This window comes from Anas platyrhynchos, chromosome 22, assembly GCF_047663525.1.
Source record: "Anas platyrhynchos isolate ZD024472 breed Pekin duck chromosome 22, IASCAAS_PekinDuck_T2T, whole genome shotgun sequence".
NCBI lineage: Eukaryota > Metazoa > Chordata > Aves > Anseriformes > Anatidae > Anas > Anas platyrhynchos.
The window spans coordinates 5,613,209-5,633,516 of NC_092608.1; the positions used below are offsets into that span (position 1 = coordinate 5,613,209).

General features: G+C 40.8%; 1 protein-coding gene across 7 annotated transcripts in view; it reads right to left on the minus strand.

Annotated features, from left to right (window-relative positions):
* Nucleotides 1-20,308, minus strand: part of DHRS3 (dehydrogenase/reductase 3) — a 42,585-nt gene that overhangs the window by 15,455 nt on the left and 6,822 nt on the right. The window contains exons 3-5 of one of the 7 annotated variants that reach the window (XM_072026968.1): nt 17,181-17,320; nt 15,835-15,894; nt 13,451-13,660 (exon numbers count right to left, since the gene is read on the minus strand). Coding sequence is in view for 3 of the 7 variants with exons in the window: in XM_072026966.1 (XP_071883067.1) it covers nt 13,172-13,366 (195 nt within the window). In the remaining 4 variants the exon portion in view is untranslated. Of the gene's footprint in view, nt 1-12,691; nt 12,715-12,906; nt 12,932-13,171; nt 14,357-15,816; nt 15,895-17,180; nt 17,321-20,308 lie in introns of those variants that run through there. The other 6 variants (XM_072026966.1, XM_021273571.4, XM_072026969.1 and 3 more) reach the window with 6 other exon arrangements.

Consider the following 20,308-nt stretch of genomic DNA (forward strand, 5'->3'; position numbering starts at 1 on the left):
AAACAACCAGAAGTTTGGAGGACAGGGAAGGGTTGTAAGTAAGGGACGTGCAGTTAAGAACTTGGATCCAATTCAGTATTATTTCCACCACCTTGACTGGGTGAAAGTAATTCCTTAAATTGCCCGGTTCAATCAACAGCCGACCGAAAGGTCTGCTACCTCTTAACTAACACATTGGAAAAAAATAAGACCTAACACAGATTTATGGAAAACAAGAATTATAGAGCTACAAACTGGGGGCCAACAGAACTGGATCATTTTTTAAAGAGTATGCCTTTATGCTTGGGAAATGATTTCTATTCTATAGCGGATTGCCAAATCTTGAAGTGTTTCAGCTTCTAGTGCAGAAAGTTGGCTGCTGCATCACCACCACCTTTGAAACTGCACTCAGACTCCCAGGGCCAGTCCCTGGATCGGTTACACTTGAACACCACCTCAGAGAGTACAAAAAGTTAGCTTTAATTCAGAGCATCTGCTCCAGAACACTGCTGGATGAAGTGGAGGGACGTTTACTCCACATTGTTCAGCAGTTCTGTGATGTGTCATTGTGGTCCTCTTACAAGCAAAGGGACTTTGTATTTTGCTGTGCTGTCACATTAGCAGAATCCCAAAATAAAGTGGACAAAATGGTAAACGGATTGGAAGCTCTGATGGACAAGGAAAGCCACACAGAATGTTTAAAACCAAAAGAAGACACAGCTGGACAGAAAATCCCAGCTCTTGTATGAATATCACTGAAAAGAAAGACTAGGGGAAGTTTTTGAAGTTATTAAACTTAAGGAATGCTTGCCATGAAAACAGACATTGAAACCTACGGATGAATAACATTTCTAATACCGTCATTATAAACTATCCTCCAAGAAAGGCCTAAAATGTGCTCCAGGTCATCCGCATGCATAACATGATGCAGCTTGACTGAAAAAATAATTTCTCCCATAAGGCTACAGGAGAAGTACTGGGAGTTAAAATACCTACATTAAACCCATTTATAATCAGGATGCTAGGAACAGCTCCAGACAAGCTTCCCTACAAGTCTCCTTTCTTTGTCTCCAAAAAAAAAAAAGACAGTTGTTACCATTTCAAAACTATACAAAAGCTGTCAAAAGGATTATAAGTACTTATTATTCAAAGAAATATGGGCTACTGCTTAGAAGAAAGCTCAGTAATTAAACGCTTAACTGGTTTCCCATCTTTTTCTGTATGTTCCAAAATGTTATTTTTTAATGGTGCCTGTTGCTATGCAACAGGGCAGAATTTCTAAAATCTACTCATCTGTTGTTTCTGTTGGTTGTTATCAGGATCCATTTAACTCTCTCAGCCTATTAAGCCCAGGAAGATGGGAACCAGCAGGTTATAAGCTCCCAGGGCATGCATCCCCCACAGGGGTGCACAGTGGCTCAAGGGGTCTTTCACTGGCGATACCAATCCCCTCAATCCACAGCAAAGACGAAGGAGCAGTTACCCTGCTTATAAGAAGAATATGAAAACCAGCACAACTCTAGCTAAATAAAACAGGATCTAAATATAGAATCAAAATTCACGATAAGTACTTCTACCCAGAACTGATCAAAGCAACTCTAATCAGACTTCTCTACAACGACAAGTATTAAATTAAAGGGGCTGGTCAGGCAATCCCAAACCAAGCTCTAGCATATTAACAAGTTACTGCTCCCTCGAAGTTTCCGTCCTTTGGATTTGCTTGCCTGTCGGATGCATTTTTTTTAGGCTACTGCAACGCAAAATAAAGTTAATTCACTTGAACTTGGACATAAAATCAATTAAACTACAAAAGAACATGAGATAAGCTTTACTTTCCAGTAAAATACACTACACAAATTAACCTGGCTGGTGACTAAGGGGCCAATGATATAATAGGGAGGTGCGATAACCCCTCAATGTGTTCCAACTCAACCACAACCAGAGCTCTGTGCTCCTAAGGGTTTTCTACCCACCAACAGCCTGCAGAGCACAGAGGATCTGCAAACTATTTCTATGAAGTATCTGAAACGTAGCCCTAAAAAACAGCCTGATATGGGGCAGACAGACAAACATGCCCCATAGAATGATCCTTACTTCCACTGCAAAATATTTAGGGGCACACAAAAAGACTACACTAATTGGATGACTGACCGCAAAGGACTGATCTGCAGGAGTGGTGACTGACAGCACTCTCCAGGCCCATCAGTGAGAGATCTGGAAGGTTTGTCACTGCTGAGATTGCACTTAGAAGTCTAAAGCCTGAAGCAAATAACCAGACTTTGCCAAAATCTGTGCATCAAAAGCAAACAGAATGATTTTAACTGTTTTTCTGGATTTTAGTGACTGAAGAAGCCATCCTCACTTCAGGTATTGCAGAATAATTCATCCTAATTGTACTGACTCCCTTTGAAATGGATCTTTTTCATTCTATAACGAGCAATCTGATTATTTAGTTGCACTGAATTTTAATGACAATATGATGTACCGTTCTTGTCACATAATTTCAGTGGCTAAGAATTTCCTATTTTTCATTTCCCCTCTTAACTCAGACAGGAAGAGGAACTAAAATTGCCTTACAGAAGTAGAATGCTTTTCTAAATCTCTGATTCTGCAAAAACGCTGGCCTAAAATAAGATAATGTCAGTGGCCAAACCCATCAGCACAGCACTTCCTCTGTGTGAGTGGTAAACAAGTGCAATGATGTCAGGAGGAGCTGGCTGACCCACTGCTGAACTCGGGCTGCAAAGCAATGCAAGGTGCCAGATCACTGCGCGCAGACTTACCCACACACACATACACACGCGTGCACAGGAGCACAGGAGGTGTCAACAGAGCAATCTGCAATGGTTACATGTCAGCTAGGGAAAGGAAACCCCAAAACACAAACCAATCCACAAACAACACCCCCCTTTCAAAACAAAACCCAACTCCTTCGATGGCCAAGCATTTTGCTTGCAGAGAGGCAAACCTCTTGCTTCCATGAAGCACACATTCAAACACAAATACAATCCAGACAATCTCTAAAGCGCCCAGCTTAAAATCAAATACCAAGCAACACAAGGAACACTCCAAAGCATTGCACAATCGGAGTATCTCAAAACCCAACTCAAACAGCTCACTTCAGGGAGACAGGACTCCCGTGTGTCCCAAGAGTCTTGGAAACGTTCTTACATCACTTCTGACAGCTCGCTGTGGTCAGAGCCAGCCCTGGTCTCTTACTGCTTTGGGAAAGAAGTATTTGTACCAGCTGGATGTCTTTAATATTCTGCCTGGAAGCATGACCTCTTTAAGGCAGTAAGCTGAGTTGCGTCCTCACTGGTAAGTTTGTTTCAGGAGGTAGGACACAGGGAATTTGAGTTTGCAGTCAATGTAAATCCAAGCTGCTAAAAGGTGACCTCGGGATTTCCTGTTCCCTCTCCGAACGACAACAGCCAAGTCTCTCCCAGTGCATGTGCTGATCACAGAGATGAGGTGGCTCTGTTTACTACTAGCAAGGGGATTAAAATGACAGATCTAGGACAAACACCAATTTAATCTTCACATAGAAAATATCTGATTGTCTGCTTTTGTTACTGTTGATCTCTTCTTCTTTAAGGGCAATGACAGATGAACTGTGCAGTGTCTTTCCAACAACATTTTCCACTTACATAAATTTATTTTAAGTCTTGTAACATTTGAAGTTTTCCTTAAGAGTCCAGCACAAAGCGTTAAATGATTATCTAAGAATTTCTGCTTTCATTTGAAGTGGTGCAAGCTTGTCCACTCCAAAGATATGAAGAAAATCTCGAAAATGTACCTTGGGTGTACCCAGAAATTCAAAGGGCAAATAGAATGAACAAACAATTCCAATTGCTTAAAACCTCACACCTCTTCAAGCAATACATCACGATTTCTTAGTACCTCAGGATTTCTTAACTTAGGCCTAGCAACACAGAAGAGCTTTGCTGCAAGATGAAACTTCAGGGAACACTGAAATAAGATTTTGTTCAGTGTCTGCAATGCTCACTTTCTGATCCAAGCTGGCACTCAGAGGAACTTCGCTAGCAGCTTCAGTGCAGGGCTGACAGGGAAAGAGGAATTCTCTAGAAGACAAATGCTCCCTATCGACACAACTGGTGCAAGCTGATGTCTGTGCTGGCAGGAAAACTAACCGAATGAGAAGTGAGGCTTGAACTCCACTTGCACCTATTTTAAAAGGTGCAAAAATTTTAAAATTCTCATTTACATACAGGATGAAATGTATCAGCCAGCTCATACCGAACACCACTCCACCTTTATATAGACTCTTTCTTGTGGCTAGAAACATGCCAGACTACAGAATAATCACAGTCCTGAATCTATCCAGGCATTATTTTTATAACACCTCAACTATGTATAATTTTAAGTTGTTTAAGTGCACTCAAAGGTACGTCTGACACTGATTATATTCTGAGAGGCAGGTTTATCTCACAGTCACAATGTTAAGGACTAACTGACTTCAGCAGCGCTGCATTTCTGCTTTCAAACACCACTTTATTGAGTATCGACACATTTCCTCAGGCAGTGTCAGACAACAGAAATCTCCACGTTAATCAAAATAAGTGAGCTCTGTAGCACTGTGTTCAGTACATTGTAGCTAAGAAGGTGGCAATGTAAGAGTGGCTGTCCCCAGCATCCTTTCATAATTATGCATAGTTTATGGCTAAACTAATAGCATGAACAATTTAAATTAGTTACAAAGTCTGCCAAGGTTCTCATCTATTCTCAAGTCTGTTAATTAGAATCAATTTTATCCCTGCTGGGATAAAGGACAAGCAACATGTATTTGACCCTTTCCCACTGGCGTCAGTGTGATCAGCCAACGCATCTGGCAGTGCCTGGCTCTGACCTGTTCAACTGCTCAGCACATTGACGTGACGCTTTGAAGAAGAGAGTCTGGGCCCAGCTAAGAAGATCTCGCTAAAAATTATGTATGTGGGACTAAGGTTCTGCTCACGGCTTCAGTAGCATGCTGTAAATCAGCAGGTTCCTGGCATACTGGCATCGTACATGCTCTCTTTGAATGCTGCTGATCTGCTTGAGGAATGGTGATCAAAATATAGTCAGAGTTTTCCAGCTTCCTTCTTCATTCATATTTTACTAACCACTACACATTCTCATCCCAAATGTCCCAGTCAGGACAGGTTTCCATAGCAGGGTAAAAAAACAAAAACAAAAACATGAGATCTTTGATTCCTTCTAGACATTGCAGTCATAACGCTTTAAAATGTATGCAGGGCTTAAGGTCATTTTCTTAAAGCAAATTGCTGTACTGGACTAATTAGACATTAGCTCAACAGCATGTTTAACTCATTTTATAATGCAGTAAAAACTATCTATATATGTTAGTGCTTTAGATGGAAATAGTTCTACAAATCTGAGTCAACTTTGTCCTAGTGTGTGCCAGACTTATGACATAAATGCAACAGAAATACACAGCAGCACACTTACAAGAGATGGAAACACACAAAGAAAGTAGGGACGACCCCCTCAGAAGTAAGATGAAAATCAGACTAATAACATCTCGTCAGCCCTGAAATTCAAAACGCAGCATTTTTCTTTTCTTCAATTCAAGTAAGACTAAGATTGTATACCTGGTTTATGGCTTTCATCACCTCAACTCTCATTTCAAATGTCACTGCCTCTTCTCCAAGCTTTCCATCCTTAAAGTTTTATGTTCACTTTGAAGGCCACTATCCCCATGTTAGCAACCACCCTCCACTTCGTCTCAAGGCTCCTGCTGCCACCTTTACCTCCCACCAGTACATTTTCAAAAATCATTTGTTTTCTACTGCATTGCCTATACCTCAAAAGTGTCTTAAGTGCCTGCACCTCTGCAAACATTACCCCGAACACTCCACTGTTGCTAGGCTAATCCCACCTTAAAACTTCTGCTGCTGTGATGCTTCTCCAAAAGCTTAAAAACGGTTAAATGAGTGGTGCTGAAATCACTTGCTTAAAAAAACAAACAAATGAACAAAAAAAAAACCAACACTTCAGTACAGACTTCTGCATTTGTATGAAGCTGTTTGCCTTTTGGTTTATACCTACATTGTAAATTTCTTACAGCACTGTCACAGTCCCTTTATTTTGTGGGAATTTTCATTTAACTATCTTGATCTCAATCCTTAAACACTTTAAAAAGTGGTGGATTTGGGTATGATAACATAGCACAGTCTCGCTAGGACAGTATTTCCACATGACATCACTGCATCCTGATGTGAGATGACAAGCTGTTACTCTGCCAGTTCCTCCTCTTGTTAGCATTATTTATTCTCCTTACAGCATGCTCAGTAACAAAAGACAGGTATGTTCTAAACCATAAACTAAAACAGCTCCAGTCAGAATGCTGCTGATGAATGAATGATGTCTGCGAAGACATCAACAGATCTGATATCTGATAAATTCTGGCTGTGCTTGCCAACGGAGACACTTATTCAGCATGTTATTCAAACTGCTGGCCTTGGCACCGGTACACATAACAGGCTTAATGCCATCTAAGCCTGGGATCTTGAAACAAGAGTTCTTCTGCCCATCCTTAAGTTCAGTCAACAAGGAAGTGAGCTGCCAACAGGAAGCCGTTAAATAAAATTGCTGTCAGTACATAATCTTTACAGAAAGAAAGCTGTTCTAGAGAATATAAAAGTAATTCAATCAAATGTGTACTCTCACAGTTTACCAAAAGCTCTAAATTAATATATTATTTTGCATGACATGGGAAAACGTTCACTCCCCAATTCTTTTCACATACTTCTGGTTACTTGTAAGTTATGACTGGCTATAATAATTCACTGTATGATTAAGTTCTTAAATTTAAGTAAGATTAAAGGAACCATTAAAAATTTATGTGAAACTGTTTGGTTCCTATGTTATTTATTTTTTTCCAAACTACACACACAACAGGAGAAATTAATTACTTAGAACCTCAGATTTGCACTATAGGTAAATGTTCTCTTTCTACTAAAATAGCTACTAAATAGAAAAATAAATCCCTTTGATGCACAATCTTTTGCTCTTTGAGACATGTCAGACAGTTATTTCCGTATTTGTGCAGCCAGAACTCCTACAACAAAATTCATCAAATACATGGAGTTTCTGCCATTCTGGTATCTGCACCGGGCATAAAAAAGATTCAGTATGTGGACAGCTGCTCTGTTGACAACATTGTCTTAGCACTGGTACCTAAAAATATACATGTAAATTTTACAGTACGCGTTTTTTCAAATTACGATACACCAGGCCAATTAAACATCTATTTGTGCAGTGGATTTGCATGTTGCAACTGCATTGGGTAAGGTACATCAAGGACTGTGTTCATTTCTTTAATAAAAATACTGAATTCATGACACCTTTAAAATGATGTTAGATCATGGCATCTGTCAAAAACAAATACATGGTGATTAATCACAGGCTATAGAAAACCGGTTCCTCTCAGCTGTGCAATTTTGTTATTTTAAATCAGCTCCTTTCCGTATATCAGAACTGATCTCCACTGAGGTGGCCAGGTCAGGTCTGTTCATGTTCTGAACTGAGAGTGGGTTGCAAGATACACGTCAGAGATTACTGGTAGAATGCAAGCGTCGTCTTGAGGACTGGCTCAGCCACAGTGGAATTCAAAAATGACAGACAGCAAGTAGGAGGACTCGCTTACTGAATTTACTCCTGCACATATCAGAAATTATACTCCTATGTACATGACAAAAGAAAAGTTTTCTTGTTTGGAGCACTACAGCCTCTCTAGGTGGAACTCCATGGCAGATAACAGTTAAAAATTCCCAAGCATTAAGAATTTGATGTCATGTTCTTCTTTCTGTGAGAGCTAACATTCAAACACAGATTAGTAAAGCATTTGACAGGTTCTGAAAGTGAAATCAGAGATGAACAATTGAGAATGACCAATAATTGGAAAAGTATTTAAGAACTCTAAAATCCATGTGAAATACTAAAAAAGCTTTTATCCTACACCTTAAAAAAAGGTCACAGATCTGAATGACTTTTAGCATCAATCTCAGTATTTCACCCTCACTTTGGGAGATCAGTATTACTTTCATTTCCAACTACAGTTACAATGCAGCTAATCTTTTAAAATATACCATCGGTATACGTTACAAAAAACTTTTTAAAAAGTATATACTAATTAATACAAAGCAGGACAATGCTAAGTCAACATGATTCATAAAGACTGACGTAAAATATTCATAGAACTATAGATGCAGCTTGAGCAGACAATGCGAGAGGTACATACCATTGTAGAAAAGGATTTCAGAGTTTGCCAGATTTTCCATTACTGGGCATGCCAGGCTAAATTCTAAGACTTTGTGCCATCTTCCTGCAATACTCTCCTCTTAGTCAGAATTTATAGTCTAAAAGCTCATTCAGCTAAAACCCTCCAATTATAAATGGCTCTCAAGCACCTGAAATTTCTATGAGGTTTTCAGTTGGGTTGAATTTAATAGAACACAGAAGAAAACCCACTCCAGTCTTCCCTGCAGTAGTGCCAGCTTTGTGCAGCTCTCATCCCTTCCTCAGAGCTCCTTCCTCTTTTGATTTATTCCCATCCCAACTGCAACTGCACTGAAAGAGGTTAACCCATTCAAATTGCAAGGGGTCTTCCTAAATAAAGATATTAAGGTTTGACTTCAAAAATGTTGTGTAAGTAATGACAGAATGGACAGCCGGGATTTCAGGAGGTGAGTTGTAGCCTGATCAACACCAGGAGTGATATAAACCATATATATATATATATATACACACACACACGCATATATCCCAAAATAAGCACTATGGTGTTGCGTTTGTGTCATTCTGCAGCTGCCCACCACATTGTCATCCTGTTAGAAGTACCTTGCAGACTTGCAAACATAACTGTCTAGACTCCCGTGCTGACAGAGCGAGGTCATGGCTATCAAGCAGTACATTCCATGCAAGAGCAAAGTTTCCGTTTCTTGTTTTTGTTGGTGATACTAACCCCTTGCCATCTAGTAAGGGCTCGTCTGTCCTGATATTCCAGACTGCTTACCTCATCCACTGCTCAAGCATGCAAGCACTTTGAGCCTTCTAGTCTTCTGCAATACAGGAAGTGAACATCCAGAGAACCAAACAGGGAAAGGAGAGATCTTTCCGTGTATTTACCAGGTCAGTTCTTGAACACTGCTGAATATGGAGAACTCTCAGCAAGGTTAATAGGAAGTGTTAGACTCTCCTCTGCAGCAGCATCACCCTACCAGAAGGATAGGGCTGCCCCATCCACCTGGTATTTTGAAGACATGTCTCTTGTCAAAACACCCTTGATTCATCAAAAAGCCAAACAAATCACAGCTGGAGGAAAAAAATAAAGCAAAACTAGGAGGACAAAATATACCTACTTTGAAAGGAACTGAGATCACAGAAATGATCACAAAGAAACAGCAGGAAAGCACTGCTGAGATTGCTTGTAGATACGCTACTGAAGATCCATATTGCTTATTGCTAAGCCCAGAACATAAGGTGTAACTAAAAAGACTAATGAAAATCAGTGACATTTGGCCATTCCCCCCACAGGAAAGGCCAAAGTTAGTCTTCCAAAGTCACTGCCAGATAACCTTGAACATTAAAATATATACTAGAGTTGGGGAATGTGTTTCTATCTTACAATTACATCTCCTTTCAGTACATTTTATTAGATTTTGGTAACATTTAATAACAAAGAATGCCTAAGAACCAAGCATCTCTTTCCTGTTCAGTCAGACCTCAAATTAAACCATCTGTGAACAAAATAAGTTAAATTTACTAGGAAAAAATTTAGACATCAAGGAAATGCCCTAAAAAAAGAACTGACAATGAGCAAGACATACAAATGACATACAAAAGACATACAAATCAAAACTTCATCACTGGAGATCATCAAAAACAGGGCTGACAGATCTCTGGCAAGGGCGCTATAATAGAAAATGCTGTAGGCGAAGCAAATGGCATAGAAGAACCCCAGAAGCATTTTCCAACTCTAACCATCAGTGAATGAACCCATTCAGCCCCTACATCCCTCTGACTACTCACATCTGTAACGGGCTGTTCTTCCATATAAGAAACATTGTTCAAAGGGCCCTGTCCTCTCAATATTAACTCAGTTATACAGTATGCTCTTTGCAAGACACCGTTAATGTTTGGAAGAGGATTTTTATTTCACAGGCATTATTGACCTGAACGGGAATGATCTAATGATTAAAGTCTCTCATTTCCTAAAAATTGCTGGTAGTAGACTAGAAGATAGATACTTCTATAACTGAAGAGACAACTAACACTGCTGTGTCCCTTTTTTGGAATTTTCATCGGAAAGGCCAATGAACAGTAATGAGAAAAGATACACCATTTAAGAAGGAAGCTTCTCCTAGACATTTCTCTCTTCAGGTCTTATTTGAGGCACAGTGGCAGAGCAATGGAGTTAAAGAATGGGGGTGGAGAATGGGAACCAGGGTGGATTTACATGATCATGCCCAAGAGACTTCTTGTCTGCTGGCTTAAGAATTTTAGTCTCCATGCTCATCTGTCAAGCTGAAGACACACTATTTCCATTCGCCTAAACCCTTTTCTGATTTATTTCTTGACATCTTCAGAGCTTTAACTGCAAGATCAAATTTTACACTTAAAAAGTTGCAGATGTGACAATTCTTAATCCTCATGAAATACAACACTTGTCATCTTACGTAAAAACTGCTCAGATACATCTAATTCGTGATTAACAAAACAAGCTTCTGAAAAGAAAGATAGAGCAAGGTGAAATCTAATCCAGCCTAATTATCAGAGGAAATTTCATATGCTAACAGTCTCAACTAACCCATCTTTCAGAAGATTCTAATCTCAAAAATATGGTTGTATATCGCCGCCTACCTCCAAAACTCCGCCACTATGTCTGTGTGCGCAAGCGCTGTGATAACTTTTTCAAGATATACTGCACACCCACTATTAGAATCTGAATTTAAGTTACTGTCTTCATTCACCTGTAGGTAACACTATGCATGGCCTCCGAATTTTGCGCCTTGGTAGAAGCATTTTTCCAAACATGGAATATTGTGAATATACTGCCCGACAATCAGAATCTGTTACAAAATATTAATTATGATCAATAATTCAAAGATTTACATGTAATTATAAACAAGCTAACTGCATAAAAAGGCAAGAGAAAAATAGAATAATTAATTCTCAAAAGCCTCATTGAAAAATGACTTGCTAGCCACTTCAAGTCTTTCTCAGTTCTTTTCGATTGTCTAAGGCAAAGCAAAAAATCAAAGATTAATGCCAAACAGAGGGCTTGCATTCTGCACGGAGACTGCAATAGACACAGAAAGTCAGGGTTGAGCACAGAAGGCAGAAAAGCAGTGAAACTTCAGAGCAAAGGGAATGGAAACAACCACACTGGAGTAAAATTGTCATTGAAGATGTTGAGGAAGAAAAAGATAAGCCTACTTCACCGTTGCTAGAAAGATGTGCCACTTCCAAAGTACCAGAGAGGATCACAGCTTGTTGAGTACCACATTTGGCTCACAGGATAGCCATGGTTTAACTGAAAGGAGAATCTAATTCAAGTTCAGTAAGAGCAAAAAGTGAAACACCTTGATGACAGGCATGGAAAAAAACACCACCACCACCAAAAAAAAAAAAAAAAAAAGTTGTAAACAGTAACTAGCAACCACACAGCATTTCATAACACCATGAGAAAAGTACAAAGCTTCCCAAGAATAATTCTCTTGTTTATTCTTTCCTTCTAAGATACGTAAGGATTGTAGAGATAAGACATGCAAATGAACTACAGTCTGTATCAGTTTACAGATCCTCATCCTCAGCTCACTAGCTCCTCTTGGCCCATGTCAGTTAGGGCTGACTACCATTGTTCAGCTTGCAGCCGAGCTGTAGCTAAGCAGCTCCTGAATTAGCTGGAGAAATGGTGGCACTTCAATACCTCAGCTTAGCATAGCAACCAACCGGGCTAAATAAATAAATAATGAAGCACGGTATTCTACCAGATAATGTAAATACACTTTCAGCAAATTGCTGGGGTCCAAAGGTCAGTCAACTTGTTTGTTCTGTCTCCAAGAATTTGTAAATCTCAACATGATGTTTAAACACAAGCATATACAAACATCAAAGTTCAATGCTGACATATTTTACGCCTCAAAGTTGCACACCAGAACAGCTCCATACAGAAACCACATATAGAAAACCATAGCGCATGGATAAGGAAGTGACAAAACAGTATCCTAAACTAAATGACTATTTTTCTTTAAATATTCCCCCATTCTGTATTTTTCTTCTGCTTTATTCTGTATTTGCTTCCATTCATCCTCTCTCACGTGCTGTAGTATTTATGCAGCTGTCTAATTTCACATGATTCCTCCATTCCGTTACCCCTATATGAGGGTAAAGATGAAACTTGAAAACTCAAACCTTGTTTCAGGGTATGTTTATTTATTTATTTATTTATTATTGCCGATTGATTCATGCGTATGGGGACACCTGTAGTTATGAAAGCACAACACTTCAAGATGAATGGCAGTTCCTGAGCTAGAGAACGGGCACGCCAGCTGCACTGACATTTCTAGGCTGCAGCACAGACTGGGTTCTCCCAGCCCTCTCCTTTCCTAAAGGAAACGTGCGAACAAACTCCCAGCTCACACTCACGCTGTGCTTTTCTTCCTCGCTGGGCCAGCATTCACCTTACCTTTGAACAGCTCGGGGCTGGCAGCAAGCAAAAACAGAAGGGACTGCAGAAAGCACTTTGCACGTGGCAAACCACTGGGGTGCAGCTCAACTCCTCTCCCCCCGGTCCCCAAAGCGGGCACCCCCCGGGACGGGCAGCAGGGCCCTCCCCGTGCCCCCCTCCGGCCGGTGGGCAAGCTGCAAGGGGGGGACCCCGCGCGGGGGCCCCCTTCTCACCTTCCCGTTTTCTTAACCGAGGTGTGGCGAGCCAGGATGCAGAGGAGGAGGAGGAGGAGGAGTGGGCGACTCGGTGAAACACGAGGCTCGGCAGCGCTACACCCAGCGCCCCCCTTCTCCCCTCTCAGTCCGTTTGAACGCGATCCCGGCTGGCCCCCCCCCCCCCGAGGTGGGGGGCACGGGCTGCAGCCCCCGGGCCGGAGGCTCCCCAGCAGAGCAGCAGGTGGCCGCTCGCTTCCCCCAGCCCCTTCGGGTGGATGCTCACCTTCCTGGCTCCTCGCCTCGCGAACTCCCTGGCCAGGTGGCGGCCGATGCCCCGGCCCCCGCCGGTGATGAGCACGCTCTCCCCGGACAGGTCCCGGAGCTTGGGCGGCAGCACCGCGCACACGGCAGCTTTCACCACCAAATAAACCATCTGCACGGGGAAAAGCAGCAAAGCGCCCAGCCATTTCCAAATCATCCTCTTCTTCCAGGCAAGCCAGGAAGGCAAAATTCTCTTCCAACCCTTCACAGAACCAAGTTAAGAGAGAAAGAAAACCACTACCCTTCATGCACCCCCGGGTGGGTGACAAGTCTTCGGCCCCCTTCCGAAACGTGGGGGGCAACGGATTCTTGGACTGGAAAAATCCTTCTCTTCCCCTAAAAAATCGGGGTAGGAGCAGAACAGTGCAGAAGACCGAGTCACTCCCCTGCTTCTTGATCGCTGTCCTTTGGGGTTGTCACACGCAGGTAGCACGGTTTCCTCGCTGTGTAACTGGAAGACAGTTTTTTTTTCTTTTTTTAATTAAAAAGACAAAAAGAAAGTAAAATTAAAAGTAACCATACATCCCTCCGTTTCAAAGGCTGTCACAAAAATCCAGTATCCAAGCGGAAGGTTTTTTTATACTTGGAAAAATAAAATAAAGCAGCCTATGTCTCCAAATTTCAGCCTGCGGTGCCTTCCAGGCAGCTCATTTCTATTCTTAGACTCAGGAAATTGCTTAAATAAGACAGAATTGCCAGGACTTTCTTTTTAAGAAAGGGTCTATTCAGGGTAAGGTTGTTGTTTTTGGTTTAATATCTATAAATATCTCCAGACGTCCTGTCCCGAGCCGGTCGCAGAGGGCGAGCTGATAACCGCCTCCCTCTGCCCCCTCTGCCGGGTTTGGCACTCGGGGAGCACAGAGCAGGAATTACGCCGTGCACTGCTTCAGCGCTGGCTCTTACTCATTTCTCCCTATTGCTCTCTCTGCCTATCACAGCCGCCGCGCCGGGGAGGTTTTATACCCCATTAAGCCTGATTGACAGTTAAAGTGTCGGGGAGATTTCACTACTGTTCCTGTGACTGGCTGGCTGTGCTCTCCCCTCCCCCAGCGCGGGCTCGGAGCCGCCACACGGCGCCCGCAGCCGGCGGGCAGGAGCTGGGGCTGGGGTCGGGGCCGGCTGTGGGTCGGAGCGGCTGTGGGTGGGGGTCGGGGTGGCTTTGGGACGGCTTTGGGACGGGGCTGGATGAGGTCGGGGCCGGCTGCGGCCGCAGCCCGCGCCCGCCTCTGACAGGAACCTCCTCTGTTCCTCCCTGACAGGAACGCGGCAGAGCAGGGTGCTGGGCTCTGACGGGAGCACAGGAGGGGGGGGGGGAAAACAACAACAACAGAAAGTTTCAGGAGCGGTCAGGGTTAAGGCTGAGTTCAAAGGAGCCATCTGTGCCTTGCGAGCTCCGGGAGAGAGCTGCTTGCCCAGGTTAAGTTGGTGTTGATGGGAAAAGTTATTGCAGCCCGAGAGTGTTGGGCTGAGTCCAGCCCAGGCTGATAATCATCAACATCTATTACCACTGAAGCAGTGTTTCTACGGACTGCATGACAACTCATGGGTTTTCCAAGCTGGAAGATGCTTACGTTGCTGAAAACTGGTGATTGGTACCTTCAGTAGCGGGGCAATGAAAAAAGCAGGCTCCGGCCGAAGCAGGGAGTCGTGCTTTCTCACATCAAAGGGTGTTTTTCTGCTCTCCTTTTCCAAGACTTTTGTCCAGATATGAGGGCATAGTTGCAACACAAGGTCTCCACAGCACTTTAAAACTATGTTGTAACAGGAGAAAGGGCAAAGCGTGTTGCAACCAGGTCCCCCGACTCGTTTGTTTGCACTGTTAGGCATTAGGTAGGTAGGTGAGTTATATATTTAGCTGTCCTGCTTAACCTTTTCTCAGGAGGATCTTAAGTGCACGTCTGAACTGAGAGCTGCTCACTCCACAGTTACAGGTTGTGGCAGCAATCAGAAATAGGCTGAAATGTCTAGATGTCAGGATGTCAGAAGATGTTCAAAGATGTCAAACCTCACATTGCTGTCATCTCAGTCGTGCTGGGAAGAGCTTTGTTTTTATGACTGAATATGTTACTAAGAAGGTGCCCAAATGAATCCAATCCCACGTTACTTCAGGAGGTCTGAACCTATATCCACTATCCTGGGAAGCCATCTAGTGGTAAAAACTAGAATTACTGAAGGATGACAGAAGTGATAGATTCTCAAACTTTTATCTATAATTGCTAAAGGACCAATGCAATGGAAGTGGGCGAGTCTAAGCATCTCTATATAGGCAGCAAAGTCATATTACTCGACCAAGAGAAGAGAGTTAGGAAGCTAAATCCCTTTGGAAACAAATTATTTTTATGTTTCAGGATAAAACATTTTTGAAATGTTCATAGTTCAAAGTGGCCATGTAACAGAGAGTTCAAGGGTTGTTTGGTAACAAAAATAAGAACAACTGAGTTTTTGGTGCTACCTACATTCAAAACTCATCTCATACCTGGTTCTTTTAACACATAATATGAGCAATATCATAATCTCTGGAATTTCAGCTCTGTTGAAACTTCCACATAAGTTTTCAGAAATGGAAAAAAAAAAAAAAAGAGAGAGAGAAACTTGCACAGTTCTTACCTTTAAATGCCAGTTTACCTTTTATGAAGTAAGCCATAGGACTATCAGAGCATCATCCTAGCATCAGGAGAGAGGTTTCTGGAGAGAAGAAATTGAACCATTTGAACTGGAAACTGCAAGTCTGTACAGATTTTCAGGATCAGGTGGTGTTCCCTAACTTAGCTGCATCTGAAATAACCAGAGCTGTGAGAATTTCCATTGCCGCTTGGCAGCATTTAGCACCTCTGTGTGTTTTTACAGTAATACCTTTAGAAAGGGAGCTGGGGGAGGCACCTGGCATTACAATTTTCCTCTCAGTCCAAAAGCTCTGAAGGGGAGAGAGAAATTACACAGAGAGCCTAGTGTCTGGTTTAAACAGGAATGACTCAGTGTCTGGACTGGTAACAAATATAACAACTTTCTGGTATGAAAATAAGAAGCAGCCTTAAAAATGAAGGGATATGAAGTTTGAGAAAGTATGTTTGATTTTTTGATTCCTGAGACCATTAACTTTATTTTTTCTGCATAAATCTCCACAAATACATTTAAAATAGAAAAGTCAGCAATATTACACCATAGGACTATGTTCAGATTAAACAACAAAATTATTAATATCAAACATTTGTAGGTTCTTTGATGCCAAGGGGACTAGTCTTCTAAATATTTATTTCATATATCTGTTTCCTGCTTTGAATAATATTCTAAAATGTATCAGAGGTGTTATTATTATTATTATTTTCGTTCATTACGATTTTGGTTTATTGAGCTATGTGAAAAGTTGCTCTGACATTTGGAGTTGGACTAAAAAGACTAATCTAAATATTTAACGTTAAGTATTTTCCTAACCTGACCTTAAAATTTCAGTGAACAATGGACTATTTTACTTGTTTACTACTTTACCTCAGATTTACGTCGACCAGAAGTTTCTACATTACAAAAGTGCACAAGAGCATGTAACAAAAGCAGACTTACAGTAAAACTGAAGTTACTGCATCTCACCTGTAATTTATATGTTGAAAAGTATATGCAAGTCATTTAAAAATTCACCTAACTGAAAAATCAGAAAGCTTGAAATTGTACATGTACTGAGAACAGCTGAGGTTTGTCCACTTCAACTGCAGTTCTGTTCTGAAAAGCGGCAAAAATTTAGTATGCTGGGATCCTGATTGTTGTATAGTAATCATTAAACTCCTGTTTGGTGAGAGACCTTTTTCCAAACTGTCACTTTTCCAAATCTAACATATGCTTTTGTTAAAGAAGTTCATTTCTGTTGGTGAAACCTTACAAATATATAGTTAGGTTTCAAACCTAACTTCAGCTAGGTTTGATTATTCAAATTGCATTCAGTAAATATCTACAGGTACAAACAGACACTTGGTACATACCTTTGTTGATGGAAACGAGGACCTGTCATATTGCAGCAGTGGTTCCTAGTCGTAATTTTAAAGTCATCCCAAAGTGAATCCCTTCCATGTTCTTACTCAGAAGTCCTTAACCAGTGCACTGGAACATTCAGGAAGCAGGCCTGTTAATTTTGTAAAATTGCATCAGTTAGTGCTATCACTTGCAACTCCAGTTTGCAACAAGAGCGAGAAGGCAGTCATGTAACACCTCATAGTGGTAACTCATTCAGATTTTCCTTCTGCTTGTCTGTATATATTTCTGGGTTTGTACTTCTTAACAGAAGTGTTAAAGTGTTAGGCTTTAATACAGTTTTACTAATCTATTGTGAATAAACAGGTTTGAATTTAAATCATACCTGAATGACTAATTCTTAGGACAAAAGCTAAAAAGATGCATTTATGTTTTCTGAATATTTAACCACAATAGTGCCTAACTGCAATAGCACCAGTGTATATTTACTAACACTCTCAGTGAGTCATAGAAACATACTTTTTCTAACTTGCTGAGTTGTGAAGGAATAAAAAGCAGTGAAAAAGCAACTTTTAGCTCCAAAACAAGTTGATGCATGCTGTATGCATATCATTTGCATAACAAAGGTCCATTTTCGCAGAACAAAATTTTCTGACTCTATATAGAGGCTCAGATAGAGTGTTTGGATGCTTATGATACTCTTGACTTTGCATCTATATGGGTAGGACTCTACACTTGTTTACAGAGCCTTTGCAGCCCAGTTCCTAGTGAACTTGGAAGTAAATTTATGCACATGAAGTTTCTAAACTGTAAGAACTTTTGAAAGGAAAAGGAGTTGGAAATTAAAAGCATGTTCGAGACATGTTTGAAAGCCATTTGGGCTACTGTTTCTGTGTTTTCACTTAAACATATATGTGTATATATATATATGTATATATATAGTACATTGGTAACCAGATGTGAAAACCTCAAAACACAGTGCATCACTGTTGCACAATGGAAAATCTGTGTTCCTAGGGTGTCTAGTAGTACCAGGTTTTTTTACATCAGTGCAGGGTTCTTGAGCATTGACAATCTATCATGGTCACAGATCAAAACTAAGCCTCCTTTAAAAAACTGAAAACCCTTTGCCAAGCTGATCTGGTTTTTGTTACATGAAGTACTGCTGTCAGATTTGGATAAATCAAGAGCTATATTTTTGTGCTTCTTGATTTCATTCTTCCCTTGAGTTCACATTTTCCATTTGGAATGTGTCCCAGTGGTTCTATGATTTCACACTGTCCTTCTATATGCTATTAAGTATTAAAAGTCTGATACTGTTGCCTTGTAAGTGGAGTTTTGCCATGGACTAGGCTCAAAGGGACCAGGTTTCTGTTTAGCTTCCAGACTTGACAGAAAACAGTCTGTGTTCAGCCGTGTGTGAAAAGCTACATTGGGATGTCTTACTGCTTTCCCTGGGTCTCACAACAAATCAGTATAGCAAATAAATACCTTACTGAGTGATTCTATGTTCTAGATGACATAACCTTTCCAAATTCAGTATGTATGAAAACTGTCTTTATAAGTAGAACAGTGTTTTCAAAGGGCATGTAGGTGTTACCAGGAATTCAGACAAAAGGATGCAAAATCAAGTAATTTCTGTCAATTGCTTAATTATTTTCTTATGTTACATTTTATAATTTGTAATAACTGCCCTTCTTTTTTCTTACTTATCTTTAATTAGGAGCCAGTTTGGGTCAATTTGTTAGCCTGCTTCTTCATATGAAAGACAGAACAAGAAATATCACGTTAATAGGAATGGAGTGGCTACCTTGTGTTAAACTGGTTAACTCATCTTACGTTCTGTTTAGTACATTTACCTCACCTTTAGGTCACACAGAATTTGCTGTGCCTTCTGATTACTTCCTCAGTCCTGACAAAACCTCTAAGACACACAAGGGAGGCAGAAGAATTAAGCCCATAAGGCTGTCAAAATTAGAGAAGGAGTTTATTGTTTCAAGAGTCTGAACTGGAATCTTACTAAATCAACGTGACAGAGATTTTGACAAAAACAGAACAGTAGGTTAATTCTTGTAATGGTTTTGCACTGGAAGCTTGTAAACTAGCTTAGGAAAAAAATCCCTAGGTAAAATGCTCCCTGAATCTTTACTAACAATGCCTTCTTTAAAAGAATTCATTACATACAGTTATAATTTCTTTTCAGAGCTAGTGGTTCACTAGTACATATGAAGGAGAAAAAATTCAAGTCTTCTGTGACAAGTTTCTTCAAACTTGACAGTTCTGAAAAGAAGCTAAAAGGAGGAGTGTTAGGAAGAGAGAGCTGTGTCAGCAGCAAACTTTTTTGGAGGTTGGAAGGTGGGCATGGATCAGCTTTAGTATATGAATTAATTTTGGGTTAAGATCACATTATAAATCAGATTATGGAAAAATAAGATCTCTAGAGAGATTCAGCTGGGCTAAGGCAGAAGGCACACAACCCAAGACATTCTTTATGCTGATTTGAACAAGGGTCAGCTGGACTTTTAATAATGTATCTGGAAATTTCAAGAACTTTACCCATTGTTAGCAGAAAGCCAATTTGCTCATTCTTGCTGAATCACTGCCATTACCCTGCAAATTGGTATCACTAATATTGTTAATCAAAGAGCAGTTTTGCAGGCATGCTCTGGAACAAATGATACATGAAGTAAACAACACAGGGCTTCCAAAGGCCAAATGAACCTTCAACTCCTTTATACTTCCTTCCGCATTTTTTAAATGCATTTTATCTGTCCTGATGTGTGAAAGTGCAAGTTATTACAACTCTCTTTAGGACAGTGAGCATTAGCTGATTCTTTGGAGGAAGAAAGATCAGTTATAACTGTAGGATGCACAGATCCAGATGCTTCCTAGCAGCTGACCTCTAAAATAAACTGGAAGAGATGCTTTTTTCAGAACAATCATCCCTGTCCTCCAATTACATTGTCCAACAACATTTGATCAAAAACAAATCCCTAAACCAACATGCCCCAGAGTCCAAGAACCTCTCTTTATAGGACTCCTACTGCTCCTCCAATATCTCATGAGATGGTTGGTTGCTGATCTGAGAGTCCTGACATCATAGAAAAAATACATGTATAGTGGGAGCTCCCAAGTGATT